General features: G+C 41.0%; 1 protein-coding gene across 6 annotated transcripts in view; it reads left to right on the top strand.

Moving 5' to 3' along the window:
* The window catches only part of OPHN1 (oligophrenin 1), a 636,611-nt gene that overhangs the window by 616,614 nt on the left and 2,707 nt on the right, over positions 1–17,290 (top strand). For all 6 annotated transcript variants that reach the window (XM_043570205.1, XM_043570202.1, XM_043570207.1 and 3 more), the window contains exons 22-24: positions 275–440; positions 1,693–1,743; positions 17,001–17,042. In XM_043570205.1, coding sequence (XP_043426140.1) covers positions 275–440; positions 1,693–1,743; positions 17,001–17,034 — 251 coding nt within the window. In that variant the 3' untranslated portion in view covers positions 17,035–17,042. The remainder of the gene's footprint in view (positions 1–274; positions 441–1,692; positions 1,744–17,000; positions 17,043–17,290) is intronic.

The raw sequence follows: 17,290 nt of genomic DNA, 5'->3' as shown, positions 1-17,290 counted from the left end.
CTGGGTTTCAAACATAGACTTTCTGAAGAATTAAGCTGCTGGAAGAATAAAAAGCAAAACAAAACAAAAACAAACAAACAAAACAAAACCAAAATCAACCAACCAACCAAAAAAAAAAGATAGAAAGAAAAGAAAACAAATACATAGTTGTTAGTGACCAAAAGTAAGTGGGGGCCAAGGGAGGTAGCCAAGATAACTCCAATATTGGGTGCCTGTTCATGAATAGTGTTCCAATTGGCTAACCACTCAAGTTCTTGGTGGTGTTCTCTTTCAGGAGACTCTGACAGTTTCAGCAAAGTGCGGCCTCTAGGAGAAAAGCCAACCATTGTCCGTCCTCCAGTGAGGCCTCCAGATCCTCCGTGCCGGGCAGCTACTCCCCAAAAGCCAGAACCAAAGCCAGATATTGTGGTTAGCAATGCAGGGGGAATCTCATCATCTGTGTAAGTAGAGTTGTTCCTCATCCTTGACCTAAAGGTCATGTTAGGCCATCAGGAGTTCTTTCAGGATCACCATTATGATTATGAAGAGTATACAGTCTACAACCCCAGGGCTTAGTTCACTTAATAGTCTAGGGAAATGTCACAGACAAGCCCTGTTTGGCGTGTTGCACTCATCACTCAAGGCTGACAGATTTCACTAAAACTGCCCTGATCTCTGTAGGGTGATAAGATTACCTTCTGTTTTCATGTTCCCTTTGGAAATTTTTTTGTATTTTCTTGTTATTGCTACTGGTTTTTAAAGTAATTTAATGAACAGATTTATTTATTGTACTTGTGCCTTTAGGCTTTTTTTTTATATCAAGGGTATGATTTTTAAAAATCTTCCAAAATGGGGGCGCCTGGGTGGCTCAGTTGGCTGGGCGTCCGACTTCGGCTCAGGTCGTGATCTCGCAGTTTGTGAGTTCAAGCCCCATGTCAGGCTCTGTGCTGACAGCTCAGAGCCTGGAGCCTGCTTCGGATTCTGTGTCTTCCTGTCTCTATGCCCCTCCCCTGCTCATGCTCTGTCTCTATCTCAAAAATAAATAAAACATTTTTAAAAATCTTCCAAAATGTCTCAGATTCTCCAGAGAACCTCTTGCAAAGTAGGAACTGAGCTGATTTCTAGCAGTTTTTCCTGAGGTGGGACTGGAAGCCAAGGAACCAGGCATAGAGTGGCTAAGGTAGGAGCATAGCAGCTCTCACAGATCAGCCTTTCATGGCCACAGTTAGCCTGACTGGTCTCTCTTCAGCCAGTGCTTGGGATCCCTCTCTTATACTGCCTCCTGTATTCCTTTTTCTCAAGTCTCTTGTTTTCTATAATTGTAAAATGGGGGAAATAGGAAAAAGAAAGACTCTACCATGTTAATTAAGTAGCTAAGTGTATTTACAAAAATGGCAAAAATTTATACTTTGAAACCAAAGACTTGTTTCACTTATTTCTCACAAGAATAGCCTGAACCAACAACATACTCAGACCATTCTGAACCAAGGGAAAGCAAAGGGCATTAGGCATAGCCTTGCAGTAGCTTATGGTCTCTGAGTCATTTCACATTCTGATGCTTGGGTTTCTTCTCAGACCCAGGTCCTTTGCAAGCTAAGGCAGACCCTTCAATTGGTGCCCATCTGGTTTATAGTTTTTGTGTTGCTCATTGTCTATTGGTTCTCATATGTATTCCAGAGAAACTCATGGGACTTGATTGGCTTCTGTTTGCAGGGTGGCTTCCAGGACCAGGTTCTTTGAAACAGCTTCCCGAAAAACAGGAAGGTAAGACATATAAGTGACAGAAGAAGAACCAAGTTACTTTTTATTTAATGGATCGTGAGCATTTCCTCTCTTACATTCTGTTTTTCTGTTTCTCTGTAGCTGTCTCTGTCTCTCTGTCCCTTTCTCTCTCCTAGTTCTCTCTGTCTTCTCATCTCTCACCCTGTATATTTGTCTTTGTCTATATATATGTGTGTTTCTCTTTGTTACTCTATTTGTCTTTCTCACACTTTCTTTCTCTCTGTTTTTGTCATTCTCAGTCTCTTTCTCTCTTTGTGTTTTTCTACTTATATCTCTGTTTCTGTCTTTGTCTCTCTGTCTCCTATCTGTATATTTCACTCTTTTTCTGTCTTTCTCCATGTCTCTCTTTCTTTGCCTATCTCTGTATCTGTTGTGCCATTGAGTCTTTGGCACTGTTTTCTATTTCTTCTTCCTCCTCCTCCTCCTCCACCTCCTCCTCTTCTTTTCTTTTCTTTTCTCTCTCTCTCTCTCTCTCTCTCTCTCTCTCAGACGCAGATATACAAACAGTACTCACATACTAAGTAACACTACAAAAAATATTACACTCAACGTAAGTCTTTTTTTGTTAGTTTTTTAGACTCTATTATATTCTAAAAGAGCAGCTGATAGGAATACACATAATGTAACACTCTAACATAAGCAGCCTTAGAATAAGCAAACATTAGGTGGTATGATATAAATCACCTGGAAAAAATTGAGGGAACAAAAAACAAATAGATTTGCCTTCGACTCCAGACCCACTGAAACAGAATCTCCAGGAGTGGGGTCTGAGTATGTTTCTTTTTTCTCTTATCTTATCTTATCTTTCCTCTTTCTTCTCTTTTCTTCTTTTCCTTTCCTTTTACTTCCTTTCTTTCCTCTTTCTTTCTTTCTTTCTTTCTTTCTTTCTTTCTTTCTTTTCCTTCCTTCCTTCCTTCCTTCCTTCCTTCCTTCCTTCCAGTTTGTTTTTAAAACTTCTAAGATATTGATACAGATTGTCCAGAGTCTGGCATCTGAGACCCTTTAGGCTATAACATCTAGAGAAATGGCTGCATAGCCTTTAGGGACTCTTTTGTGAGCTTGCTCCATGTTGCTTATCAGAGAGTTTGAAATTGTGCTTCCTGATGGGTGATAAGAGTATAGCTTTTCTAGGTGGTCAGTTAAAAGAAAAATGTGCCAGCACTGGAGCTGGGGTATGCTTAACACTATCTAGTCAATGCTGTGAGACCTAACTCACCAGTACATGACCCTGCACAGCAAGTCACCCTAGTTCTGCTTGGCAGTCAGCCATTAGACCAGACCAAATTCTCCTTTGACAATAATTTACCATTTATTCTACCATAACAGATAAAAATGATGTTACAGTCCCAGATTTCTCTTCCAATACAATAAAATTTTTACCTAGGATGTTTTTAAAACAGGCTTAGTCAAATGTCCCTCTTGGAAAAAAAATAAGAGAGAGAGACAGAGACAGAGACAGAGAGACTCTTAATATAGCACCTGCCTGTGAGCAGGATCACATCCTATTTCCTTGGTGATTCTTCCTCCCTCCCTAGAATAAGCCATATGAGAAATAACTACCAAGGAAATGTAATGAAGTAAACTAGAATTAACAGAATGAAATGGGTACATCTAAAGGAAAGCTTTTTTTACAGGGTACTTGAATGATTCAGTGGGTTAGGCATCCAACTTTGGCTCAGGTTGAGCATCCAACTTTGGCTCAGGTCATTATCTCAAGGTTCTTGGGTTCAAGTGCCACGTTGGGCTCTGTGCTGACAGCTCAGAGCCTGGAGTGTGCTTTGGATTCTGTGTCTCCCTCTCTCTCTGCCCCTTTTCTACTCACACTCTGCCTCTCTCACTCTCAAAAATAACATTAAAACATTTTTTTAAAGGAAAACTTTTTTAGAGGAAGTGATACCTAAGTTAGAGCTTAAAAGATGAGTAAAAATACACCAAAACATATAAAGAATTCATTGGTAGCCTTGGACAGGGAACCGAGACAATGAGAGAGAATTTGTAAGAGGCATGAACAAAGTCCAGTAGAATCTTGAAGGCAGGCCAGCTTCTAAAAGGAAATTATAGCCAAACTGATGTTGAAAGTATGGAAACATTGTCTGAGGTACTGTCACTACTGGCTGAGCTATGTCAGCTATGTCAGCTACTGCTCAGGGAATTCCTGGACCAACTTACAACATGAGAGGGCTGTAGCCAAACCAGGCATTTCAGGCTAGAGAACAACTCTACTTATCCTATGTTTAGGCTTCTGGAACCTAGATTTAATTCTGTACTTTACCTCCAGATACCATCTTGGCAGAGGTGTGGGCAACACCAAAATGGATACACCTATCCTCCAGTGTGTCATGAGCCATAGACACATACTCTGTATCCACAGGTTCCTCCCATTTAGTATCCACATAGAAAAAACAACACTTCTGTCTAGGCTCCCACCTTGTAACCCCCATTTGTATTAGTACATCTACATCAGTACCATCTATAGACATTGTTGAAAAGCTCTTCTCTCATCTCTGATGAAAATAATCATCTGTTTATCCTTTGTTTATCCTCCTTTTTGCTTCCCATTTGTACCCCTGACTGTAGCCTGACATTTGAATCACCTCACTTCCTCATTCATCTCCTTTCCATAACCAATAAAAAAATTAAATCTCAAATGACAGAAGTGGTTCATCAAGAAGAGAAGGGAGGGGAAGATAGTTCAGCAAGGCAGACAGCTTATGCAAGACAAGTTCAGTAAGTCATTAGTGTTACACTTTGGCTACAATGTGGGGGTGAGAAGAGGGAAACTTACTTGGAGGTGAGGCCAGAAAGATACTTTGGGGCCAGATTTTAAAGACCTTATATGACATACAAAGGGTTTTTGTCTTTATACTATACTCTATGATGAGTCATGGAACTTTTAAACATGACAATGCATAGTCTGAGATGACTGAATTGTAAAAAAATCATTCTAGTAGTACTGAGAAAGATAGATGGGAGAGTAAAGACTGGAGATAGAGAGACTAATTAGGAAGATAATCATCATGGCAACAGTTAATGAGGCCTTAACCTATGACATTGCCAATACAATGGAATAAAATGGACAGTTTTGAGATAGACACAATGAGACCTTGCTGATTTTTCAAACATGGAGCATTGGAGAAGGATTAAAAGGGGGTAAAAGTCTATTCTAGAAAATTAAGTGTATGATAACAATAATGAGTCATGGAGGAACAACTTTTGTGGGAAAGTGTTGCTCCCCTCAATTTTGGGCACAGTGATTTTAAGACCCTGTGGAATATCAAGAAAGAAATATCCAGTGGGGGTTGAGAGGAAGATAGGAGCGGAGTAGGAGGACCTGCGGCTCACCCATCCCACAAACACAACTAGATAACTAAAAATCATCCTAAATGCCCCCAGAAATAGACAGGAAGACTGACAAAACAAACTCTACAAATAAAGGTAGGAAATAGTCCACACTGAAGAAGGTAGGAAGTGTGGAGAGGGAGTTTAGGGGAGAAATGGATTGCTGGTATGTGCAGGGGAGGGATCAGTGCTCACAGAGAAGGGCAAGAGATAGAGGATCACAGAAGAATGCACAAGGAGAACATTTCCCCAGGGTTGTTGGCTTGGAAAATGAAAATGGCTGAATTTTTTGAGTTCTTGCAACAAGTGGGGCTTAAAGCATGTAGTTTTAAGGGAGAGTGGACTTTGCTGTGATAGAGGCTGGGGGGCACTGCGATGCTCCTATAAAGAAGGCAGTATACACCCCCAAGTCTGATAGTGTGGAAACAGCTATCTGAAAAACACCTGGTACATATGGGGGAAGATTATTTGCTCCTCTCAGAGTGCTTCCCTCAGAGTCAGTGTGCATGGAGGCACCTCTCCAAGGACAAGGGAGATAGCTGGTGCCATTTCTCCCATTCACACCCCTCAGCATAAACACAGAGCCACCTGCAATAAGCACCACAGCACCAACACTAGCTTCCTAGGCTGCTTACACCAGGTCCCTCACCCCTGTGCTCTGGAGGTACTGCCCTTCTAGGTCAAGCTTGTATCAGGCACAGCATGGTGAGGCCCTTCCCTAGAAGACCACCAGAAACCCCTGTCCAGTTTGCATTTCCTGACCAGAGCATTCTGCAGGGCTTCATTTCTATTGGAAGTAGCATCATGTCTCATTTCACAAACACACCAGAGCACACCTAGTTAAACCTCACCACATTAAGACCAGGGACCAAACACTGTCCAATGTAGGCAAGGAAAATGTCTGCAGGGGACTGGCCTGAAGGATGGAGCACCTAAAACACAACAGAAAACATGCAGCACACACAAGAGACACTATGTAAAGCTCCAGGCCATGGACAGTGTGGGGCAAGGGGGGGGGGGGGTTCGTGTTCACTTCTGGAGCAAGAGCTCACTGCTGCCCTGGCTTTCAGTCATACTTTCCCTAGTAAAAAAAGACACCTGCAGATCTCAGGGAGGCGGGACTTGGTATAAGCAGCTCAAGCCTCTGCTGTGTGGGCTATGCCACTAGCTGATGTCCCTCATTGCTCATATGATGGATGTAAAATGGTGTTAGCCCACTCTCTTTCCCAGCGAGGTGACTTTGCTTCCACTTCTTTTCAGGAAGCCCTCACAGAAGAGTGAACAATCTCCCCTCTTGTGTCCCAGGCTTCCATCAGATCCCTACCTTCATCCTATTTACTGGCCTTCTGTCCACCCAGCAGTGCAGTGCTGCTGTGTTTTATCTCAGGCGCACAGCTGGGTTTCAAAACTGCAAATTTTAGGGACTTGGTGTGGCAGGGACCCACACTGATTCTCTAGGAGGGACTCACTGCTTTCTGCTGGTACCAGTTTGTCCCAGAAAAATAGTCACATGATCACACAGGGGTTTGTATTTTATGGTAAAGTTCAACAAAAATCCCTCATCCAGGTTAGCTGCCTTCAGTAGCCTTTATGTTAATGAATGGGACAGCTCAATGGTGCCCACTGGCTCTTTTGTCCCTTGAGAGGCAGTGCCACCTCTTCCAAATGCAGTCCAAGAAAAAGAACTTTCTCTCTCAGTTTAACCCAGGAGATACTCAGAGAACACTGACTACTTTCTGGCTTTTGGTCTCCTTCTCCACAGGAGCAACACTATACCCACCAGGCTTGACCCTGATGATAGTTCAGACTTCTAAAACTTCAGACTATCAGCTTGGCTGCTTGTAAAAACTGGCTATAATCAGCTCCTCTTGTATTCTCAAGTCACTGGTTTTGGGGAAGTGTTTTTCTTCTGCAACCCCCTTGCATACTGCTTTCATTTATCCTCTCTCTCTCTTTCCCTTTGTCTATTTCTCCTCTCTCTGTGATCAGGGCTCCCTCCTCTCTGCAGCACCCACGATTCTTTTCTAGCCCCCAAATCACATCTCCAAACCTCCTACCTTCCATAATATTGCCTCTTTTCTCCCTCTAGTTGTGTAGTTTGTTTTCTCAGTCCTCAGATGGATTTCCTGGGTGTTCAGAATGATTTGATAATTACCTATCTATGTTCAAGGGATGAGGCAAGCATAAGATCCTCATACTACTCTGCCATCTTAACTCCTCTTATTAATTAATAAAATTGGTAAGCCTCTAGCCAGGCTTACCAAAAAGAAAAGAGAAAAGACACAAACAAATAAAATCACAAATGATAGAGGAGAAATAACAACCAACACCACAGAAATACAAACACTTAGAATATTATGAAAAACCTTATGCCAACAAATTGGACAAACTGGAAGAAATGGATAAATTCCTAGACACATATAAACTACCAAAAATGAAACAGGAAGAAATAGAAAACTTGAACATAATGATAATCAGCAAAGACATTGAATCAGTAATCAAAAATCTCCCAGCAAACAAAAGTCCAGGGCCAGATGGCTTCATGGAGAAATTCTACCAAACATTAAAGAAAGAATTAATACCTATTTTTCCGCATACTGTTCCAAAAAACAGAAAAAGAAGGAAAACCTAGGAAGTCATTCTATAGGACCACAACATTACCTGAATACCAAAACCAGAATAAGACTCCACCAAAAGAGAAGTACAGGCCACTATCCTTGATGAAGATGGATGCAGAAATTCTCAATAAAATACTAGCAAACCAAATCTAACAGTACATTAAAAGAATCATTCACCACAATCAAGTAGGATTCATTCCTGGGCTTCAAAGGTAGTTCAATATTCACAATTCAATCAATACTGTATACCACATTATTAAAAGAAATAATAAGAACTATATGATTTTTTTCAATAGATGCAAGGAAAGCATTTCACAATGTACAACATCATTCATTAAAAACCCTCAAGAAAAGTTGGGTTACAGGGAACATATCTCAACATAATAAAGGCCATACAAGAAACCCACAGCTAATATCATCCTCTATGGGGAAAAACTGAGAGCTTTTCCTCTGTGGTCAAGAATTAGGGATTCCACTCTCACCGTTATTTAACATAGTACTGGAAGTTCTACCCACAGCAAGCACACAGCAAAAAGAAATAAAAGGCAACAAAATCATCATCAAAGAAGAAGCCAAACTTCCACTCTTTGCAGATGACATGATACTCTGTATAGAAAACTCAAAAGACTGCTACACAAATTCAATATAGATGCAGGATACAAATTCAACATACAAAAATCTGTTGAATTTATATGCACCAATAATGAAGCAGCTGAGAGAGAAATCAAGGAATCAATCCCATTTACAATTTCACCAAAAACCATAAGATACATAGGAATAAACTTAACCAAAGAGGTAAACAGTCTGTACTCTGAAACTATAAAACACTGATGAAAGAAATTGAGGACACAAAGAAATGGAAAAACATTTCATGTCCATGGATTGGAGGAACAAGTATTGTGAAAATGTCTATATTACCCAAAGCAATGTACACATTTAATGCAATTCCTATCTAAATACCACCAGCATTTTTCAGAGCCAGAACAAACAATCCTAAAATTTGCATGGAACCAGAAAAGACCCTGAATGGCCAAAGCAACCTTGAAAAAGAAAAGAAAATCTGCTAGTATCACAATTCTGGAGCTTAAGTTATATTACAAATCTGTAGTGATTAAGATAGTATGGTATTGGCACAAAAATAGACACATAGATCAATGGATCAGGGATCAGAATAGAAACCTCAGAAATGAACCCACAGCTATATGGTCAATAAAACAGGAAAGAATTTCCAATATGAAAAAGACAGTCTCTTCAACAATCAGTGTTGGGGAAACTGGACAGCAACATGCAAAATAGTGAAACTAGACCACTTTCTTACACCATACACAAAAATAAATTCAAAGTGGATCAAAGACCTAAATGTGAGAGAGGAAACCATTAAAATCCTAGAGGGGTTGAGGCAAGATGGCGGCTTAGGAGGACGCTGGGCTCACCGCACGTCCTGCTGATCACTTAGATTCCACCTACACCTGCCTAAATAACTCAGAAAACCGCCAGAGGATTAGCAAAACGGAGTCGCCGGAGCCAAACGCAGACGAGAGGCCCACGGAAGAGGGTAGGAAGGGCGGCGAGGCGGTGCGCGCTCCACGGACTGGCGGGAGGGAGCTGGGGCGGAGGGGCGGCTCGCAAGCCAAGCAGAGCCCCCGAGTCTGGCTGGCAAAAGCGCAGGGGCCTGATGGACTGTGTTCCCACAACAAGCGCGACTTAGCCTCTGAGAGGTCATAAGTTAACAGCTCTGCTCAGAAAGCGGGAAGGCTGGAGGACAAAGGGAGGGAGTGCTGCTGAGCCCCCTGACAACAGAGCTCAGTTTGGTGGGGAACAAAGGCACTCGCCAGCACCATCTCCCCCGCCCATCCCCCAGCCAAAATCCCAAAAGAACCAGTTCCTACCAGGGAACTTGCTCGCTCCACGCAAACACCTAACTCTGCGCTTCTGCGGAGCCAAACCTCCGGCAGCGTATCTGACTCCCTCCCGCTGCCACAGGGCCCCTCCTGAAGTGGATCACCTAAGGAGAAGCGATCTAAGCCTGCCCTTCCTGCCCCCGTGCACCTTGCCTACCCACCCCAGCTAATACGCCAGATCCCCAGCATCACAAGCCTGGCAGGGTGCGAGTAGCCAAGACGAGCCACACCACCCCACAGTGAATCCCGCCCCTAGGAGAGGGGAAGAGAAGGCACACACCAGTCTGACTGTGGCCCCAGCGGTGGGCTGGGGGCAGACATCAGGTCTGACTGCGGCCCCGCCCACCAACTCCAGTTATACACCACAGCACAGGGGAAGTGCCCTGCAGGTCCTCACCACGCCAGGGACTATCCAAAATGACCAAGCAGAAGAATTCCCCTCAGAAGAATCTCCAGGAAATAACAACAGCTAATGAGCTGATCAAAAAGGATTTAAATAATATAACAGAAAGTGAATTTAGAATAATAGTCATAAAATTAATCGCTGGGCTTGAAAACAGTATACAGGACAGCAGAGAATCTCTTGCTACAGAGATCAAGGGACTAAGGAACAGTCACGAGGAGCTGAAAAACGCTTTAAACGAAATGCATAACAAAATGGAAACCACCACAGCTCGGCTTGAAGAGGCAGAGGAGAGAATAGGTGAACTAGAAGATAAAGTTATGGAAAAAGAGGAAGCTGAGAAAAAGCGAGATAAAAAAATCCAGGAGTATGAGGGGAAAATTAGAGAACTAAGTGATACACTAAAAAGAAATAATATACGCATAATTGGTATCCCAGAGGAGGAAGAGAGAGGGAAAGGTGCTGAAGGGGTACTTGAAGAAATAATAGCTGAGAACTTCCCTGAACTGGGGAAGGAAAAAGGCATTGAAATCCAAGAGGCACAGAGAACTCCCTTCAGACGTAACTTGAATCGATCTTCTGCACGACATATCATAGTGAAACTGGCAAAATACAAGGATAAAGAGAAAATTCTGAAAGCAGCAAGGGGTAAACGTGCCCTCACATATAAAGGGAGACCTATAAGACTCGTGACTGATCTCTCTTTTGAAACTTGGCAGGCCAGAAAGAATTGGCACGAGATTTTCAGGGTGCTAGACAGAAAAAATATGCAGCCAAGAATCCTTTATCCAGCAAGTCTGTCATTTAGAATAGAAGGAGAGATAAAGGTCTTCCCAAACAAACAAAAACTGAAGGAATTTGTCACCACTAAACCAGCCCTACAAGAGATCCTAAGGGGGACCCTGTAAGACAAAGTCCCAGAGACATCACTACAAGCATAAAACATACAGACATCACAATGACTCTAAACCCGTATCTTTCTATAATAACACTGAATGTAAATGGATTAAATGCGCCAACCAAAAGACATAGGGTATCAGAATGGATAAAAAAAACAAGACCCATCTATTTGCTGTCTACAAGAGACTCATTTTAGACCTGAGGACACCTTTAGATTGAGAGTGAGGGGATGGAGAACTATTTATCATGCGACTGGAAGCCAAAAGAAAGCTGGAGTAGCCATACTTATATCAGACAAACTAGACTTTAAATTAAAGGCTGTAACAAGAGATGAAGAAGGACATTATATAATAGTTACAGGGTCTATCCATCAGGAAGAGCTAACAATTATAAATGTCTATGTGCCGAATACCGGAGCCCCCAAATATATAAAACAATTACTCATAAACATAAGCAACCTTATTGATAAGAATGTGGTCATTGCAGGGGACTTTAACACCCCACTTACAGAAATGGATAGATCATCTAGACACACGGTCAATAAAGAAACAAGGGCCCTGAATGAGACATTGGATCAGATGGACTTGACAGATATATTCAGAACTCTGCATCTCAAAGCAACAGAATATACTTTCTTCTCGAGTGCACATGGAACATTCTCCAAGATAGATCATATACTGGGTCACAAAACAGCCCTTCATAAGTTTACAAGAATTGAAATTATACCATGCTTACTTTCAGACCACAATGCTATGAAGCTTGAAATCAACCACAGAAAAAAGTCTGGAAAGCCTCCAAAAGCATGGAGGTTAAAGAACACCCTACTAACGAATGAGTGGGTCAACCAGGAAATTAGAGAAGAAATTAAAAAATATATGGAAACAAACGAAAATGAAAATACAACAATCCAAACGCTTTGGGACGCAGCAAAGGCAGTCCTGAGAGGAAAATACATTGCCATCCAGGCCTATCTCAAGAAACAAGAAAAATCCCAAATACAAAATCTAACAGCACACCTAAAGGAACTAGAAGCAGAACAGCAAAGGCAGCCTAAACCCAGCAGAAGAAGAGAAATAATAAAGATCAGAGCAGAAACAAACAATATAGAGTCTAAAAAAACTGTAGAGCAGATCAACGAAACCAAGAGTTGTTTTTTTGAAAAAATAAACAAAATTGACAAACCTCTAGCCAGGCTTCTCAAAAAGAAAAGGGAGATGACCCAAATAGATAAAATCATGAATGAAAATGGAATTATTACAACCAATCCCTCAGAGATACAAGCAATTATCAGGGAATACTATGAAAAATTATATGCCAACAAATTGGACAACCTGGAAGAAATGGACAAATTCCTGAACACCCACACTCTCCAAAACTCAATCAGGAGGAAATAGAAAGCTTGAACAGACCCATAACCAGCGAAGAAATTGAATCGGTTATCAAAAATCTCCCAACAAATAAGAGTCCAGGACCAGATGGCTTCCCAGGGGAGTTCTACCAGACGTTTAAAGCAGAGATAATACCTATCCTTCTCAAGCTATTCCAAAAAATAGAAAGGGAAGGAAAACTTCCAGACTCATTCTATGAAGCCAGTATTACTTTGATTCCTAAACCAGAGACCCAGTAAAAAAAGAGAACTACAGGCCAATATCCCTGATGAATATGGATGCAAAAATTCTCAATAAGATACTAGCAAATCGAATTCAACGGCATATAAAAAGAATTATTCACCATGATCAAGTGGGATTCATTCCTGGGATGCAGGGCTGGTTCAACATTCGCAAATCAATCAACGTGATACATCACATTAACAAAAAAAAAAGAGAAGAACCATATGATCCTGTCAATCGATGCAGAAAAGGCCTTCGACAAAATCCAGCACCCTTTCTTAATAAAAACCCTTGAGAAAGTCGGGATAGAAGGAACATACTTAATGATCATAAAAGCCATTTATGAAAAGCCCACAGCTAACATCATCCTCAATGGGGAAAAACTGAGAGCTTTTTCCCTGAGATCAGGAACACGACAAGGATGCCCACTCTCACCGCTGCTGTTTAACATAGTGCTAGAAGTTCTAGCTTCAGCAATCAGACAACAAAAGGAAATCAAAGGCATCCAAATTGGCAAAGATGAAGTCAAGCTTTCGCTTTTTGCAGATGACATGATATTATACATGGAAAATCCGATAGACTCCACCAATAGTCTGCTAGAACTGATACATGAATTCAGCAAAGGTGCAGGATACAAAATCAATGTACAGAAATCAGTTGCATTCTTATACACTAACAATGAAGTAACAGAAAGACAAATAAAGAAACTGATCCCATTCACAATTGCACCAAGAAGCATAAAATACCTAGGAATAAATCTAACCAAAGATATAAAGGATCTGTATGCTGAAAACTATAGAAAGCTTATGAAGGAAATTGACGAAGATTTACAGAAATGGAAAGACATTCCCTGCTCATGGATTGGAAAAATAAATATTGTCAAAATGTCAATAGTACCCAAAGCTATCTACACATTCAATGCAATCCCAATCAAAATTGCACCAGCATTCTTCTCGAAACTAGAACAAGCAATCCTAAAATTCATATGGAACCACAAAAGGCCCCGAATAGCCAAAGGAATTTTGAAGAAGAAGACCAAAGCAGGAGGCATCACAATCCCAGACTTTAGCCTCTACTACAAAGCTGTCATCATCAAGACAGCATGGTATTGGCACAAAAACAGACACACAGACCAATGGAATAGAATTGAAACCCCAGAACTAGACCCACAAACGTATGGCCAACTCATCTTTGACAAAGCAGGAAAGAACATCCAATGGAAAAAAGACAGCCTCTTTAACAAATGGTGCTGGGAGAACTGGACAGCAACATGCAGAAGGTTGAAACTAGACCACTTTCTCACACCATTCACAAAAATAATCTCAAAATGGATAAAGGACCTAAATGTGAGACAGGAAACTATCAAAACCTTAGAGGAGAAAGCAGGAAAAGACCTCTCTGACCTCAGCCATAGCAATCTCTTACTCGACACATCCCCAAAGGCAAGGGAATTAAAAGTAAAAATGAATTACTGGGACCTTATGACGATAAAAAGCCTCTGCACTGCAAAGGAAACAACCAACAAAATTAAAGGCAACCAACGGAATGGGAAAAGATGTTCGCAAATGACATATCGGACAAAGGGCTAGTATCCAAAATCTATAAAGAGCTCACCAAACTCCACACCCGAAAAACAAATAACCCAGTAAAGAAATGGGCAGAAAACATGAACAGACACTTCTTTAAAGAAGACATCCGGATGGCCAACAGGCACATGAAAAGATGTTCAGCGTCGCTCCTTATCAGGGAAATACAAATCAAAACCACACTCAGGTATCACCTCACGCCAGTCAGAGTGGCCAAAATGAACAAATCAGGAGACTATAGATCCTGGAGAGGATGTGGAGAAATGGGAACCCTCTTGCACTGTTGGTGGGAATGCAAATTGGTGCAGCCACTCTGGAAAGCAGTATGGAGGTTCCTCAGAAAATTAAAAATAGACCTACCCTATGACCCAGCAATAGCACTGCTAGGAATTTATCCAAGGGATACAGGAGTACTGATGCATAGGGGCACTTGTACCCCAATGTTCATAGCAGCACTCTCAACGATAGCCCAATTATGGAAAGAGCCTAAATGTCCATCAACTGATGAATGGATAAAGAAATTGTGGTTTATATACACAATGGAATATTACGTGGCAATGAGAAAAAATGAAATATGGCCTTTTGTAGCAACGTGGATGGAACTGGAGAGTGTGATGCTAAGTGAAATAAGCCATACAGAGAAAGACAGATACCATATGGTTTCATTCTTATGTGGATCCTGAGAAACTTAACAGGAACCCATGGGGGAGGGGAAGGAAAAAAAAAAGTGGTTAGAATGGGAGAGAGCCAAAGCATAAGAGACTGTTAAAAACTGAGAACAAACTGAGGGTTGATGGGGGGTGGGAGGGAGGAGAGGGTGGGTGATGGGTATTGAGGAGGGCACCTTTTGGGATGAGCACTGGGTGTTGTATGGAAACCAATTTGTCAGTAAATTTCATAAAAAAAAAGTTGAAAAAAATTAAAAAACAAAAATAAAAATAAAATCCTAGAGGAGAACACAGGCAGTAACCCCTTTGGCATCAGCCATAGCAACTTCTTACTAGATATGTCTCCTGAGGCAAGGGAAATAAAAAATAAACTTTTGGGACTTCATCAAAATAAAAACCTACACGGTGAAGGAAACAATAAACAAAGCTAAAAGACTGAAAAAGAGCCTACTGAATGGGAGAAGATATTCGCACATATCATATCTGATAAAAATTAGTATCCAAAATATATTTTAAAAAACTTATGAAACTCAACACCCAAAAAATGAATAATACATTTAAAAAAGTGGGCAGAAGATAGGAATAGACACTTTTCCAAAGAAGACATACATATGGTCAACATATGCATAAAAATATGCTCAATATCACTCAACATCAAATGGAAATCAAAACTACAGTAAGATATCACCTCACACATGTCTGAATCAACAACACCAGAAACAACAGGTGTTGATGAAGATGTGGACAAAGGGGAACCCTCATGCAATTTTGGTGGGAATGCAAACTGGTACAGCCACTCTGGAAAACAGTATGTAGGTTCATCAAATGGTAAGAATAGAACTACCCTATGATCCAGCAAATGCACTACTAGGTATTTGTCCAAAGGATACAAAAATACTGATTCGAAGCGGCACATGCACTCCAATGTTTATGGCCGCATTATCAATAGCCAAATTATGGAAAGAGCCCGAATGTCCTTCAACTGATGAATAAATAGATAATGAAGAGATGGTATATATAGAATGGCATATTACTCACCTATATAAAGGAATTAAATCTTGGCATTTGCAACAACATAGTTGGAGCTGGAGAGTATTACGATAAGAGAAATAAGTCAGAGAAACACAACTACCATATGATTTCACTAATATGTGGAATTTAAGAAAACAAGCAAAGGGGGGAGATTGGAGATAGAGAGACAAATGAAGAAACAGACTTAATTATAGAGAACAAACTGGTGGTTACCAGAAGAGAAGGGGGTAGGGGATGTTGTAAATACATTGTGGGGATTAAGGAAACACTTGTGATGAGCACCAGGTGTTTTATGGAAATGTTTAATTACTGTATTGTACACCTGAAATTATTATTATACTGTGTGTTAGCTAACTGGAATTTAAATAAAAAATAAAAAAAAGAAATGTCCAGTAGGTAACTGCAACTTAGACTAGTAGTTGAGGTTGAATCCACAGAGGTTTAGGGGTAGAACTGTTGAATACAGCCACTGTGCAACTTCACGGGACATTTACATATACTATGATGTGAATAGTGGCCCCTTGGTGGGTTCTCAGTATTTGGTGGTGATTTAAACCATGAATGGGATTAAGATCACTCAGGAAGTAGGTATAAATAGACTTAGGAAAGGACAGAAAAACAATGCTATGGAAATAGCCCTATTGTCATTCTATCTATTGTCTGGGATGTTCTGGCAAAACTATATAGGCCTTCATTCTTTAGGATTGTCTCTTCCCTCCAGCTCTTCCCAGACAAGGCTAACTTAGTATGGCTCTAAGCATATTAAGGGGCTGGGGAAAGTTGGTTGGGTCTTTAAGGCAAAGGGTGATTAATGTTTTGAATGGCATTTGCCATTCTACCTTGTCCTTATCCCTATGAGAGATAATCACAGAATACAGGTTTTGATCTTGGGCCAGTTTCTCTGGGCTCCCCTAGCCTCCCGTTGCCTAAACACTAAAAGGATTATTCTGACACCTGAGAGATGTCTTTGTATTTAGGTTACTGGGCTTTCTAAAACTGCCGAGAAGCATCCCAACTTATAAGCATAGATCTAGATGCTTTGAAACATTTGGATGGATTACTTCCCATTTTTCAAATGGACTCTTTGACACTGGCCTGGAAGGGTCACCCATCCCCTTGCTTTGCCTTTCCGGTTCTGATTTCTAGAGACTTAGTGACATATTTTTCCTCCTTTACCCACAGTTCTCAAGGAAGACTTCCTGGAGATGAGAGTTGAGGCCTCAGGTATGTATTCTTCACCCCTGATTACAAAACCTTATTAAATATAAGCCTTCTTTATGGAATTTGAACTTTTGAGGACTTTAGTCTTGAGGGTCCAGAGGGTAGGAGCTCCCTCCCTGTCTCAGTTCATGACCCTTATATTTACTGCCTTCTAATTCTGAGGTTCCCTGTGTTTTTTAAGTCTCCTTCCTCTTTCCTTCCTTTCTCCTCCAACCAAACTACAGCATGGTTTTACAAGTTGCCTTTGGATA

This window comes from Prionailurus bengalensis, chromosome X (genome assembly GCF_016509475.1).
Source record: "Prionailurus bengalensis isolate Pbe53 chromosome X, Fcat_Pben_1.1_paternal_pri, whole genome shotgun sequence".
Taxonomy (NCBI): Eukaryota; Metazoa; Chordata; class Mammalia; order Carnivora; family Felidae; genus Prionailurus; species Prionailurus bengalensis.
The sequence above is the reverse complement of the archived record's forward strand: the minus strand, read 5'-3'. Positions and strand labels throughout refer to the sequence as shown.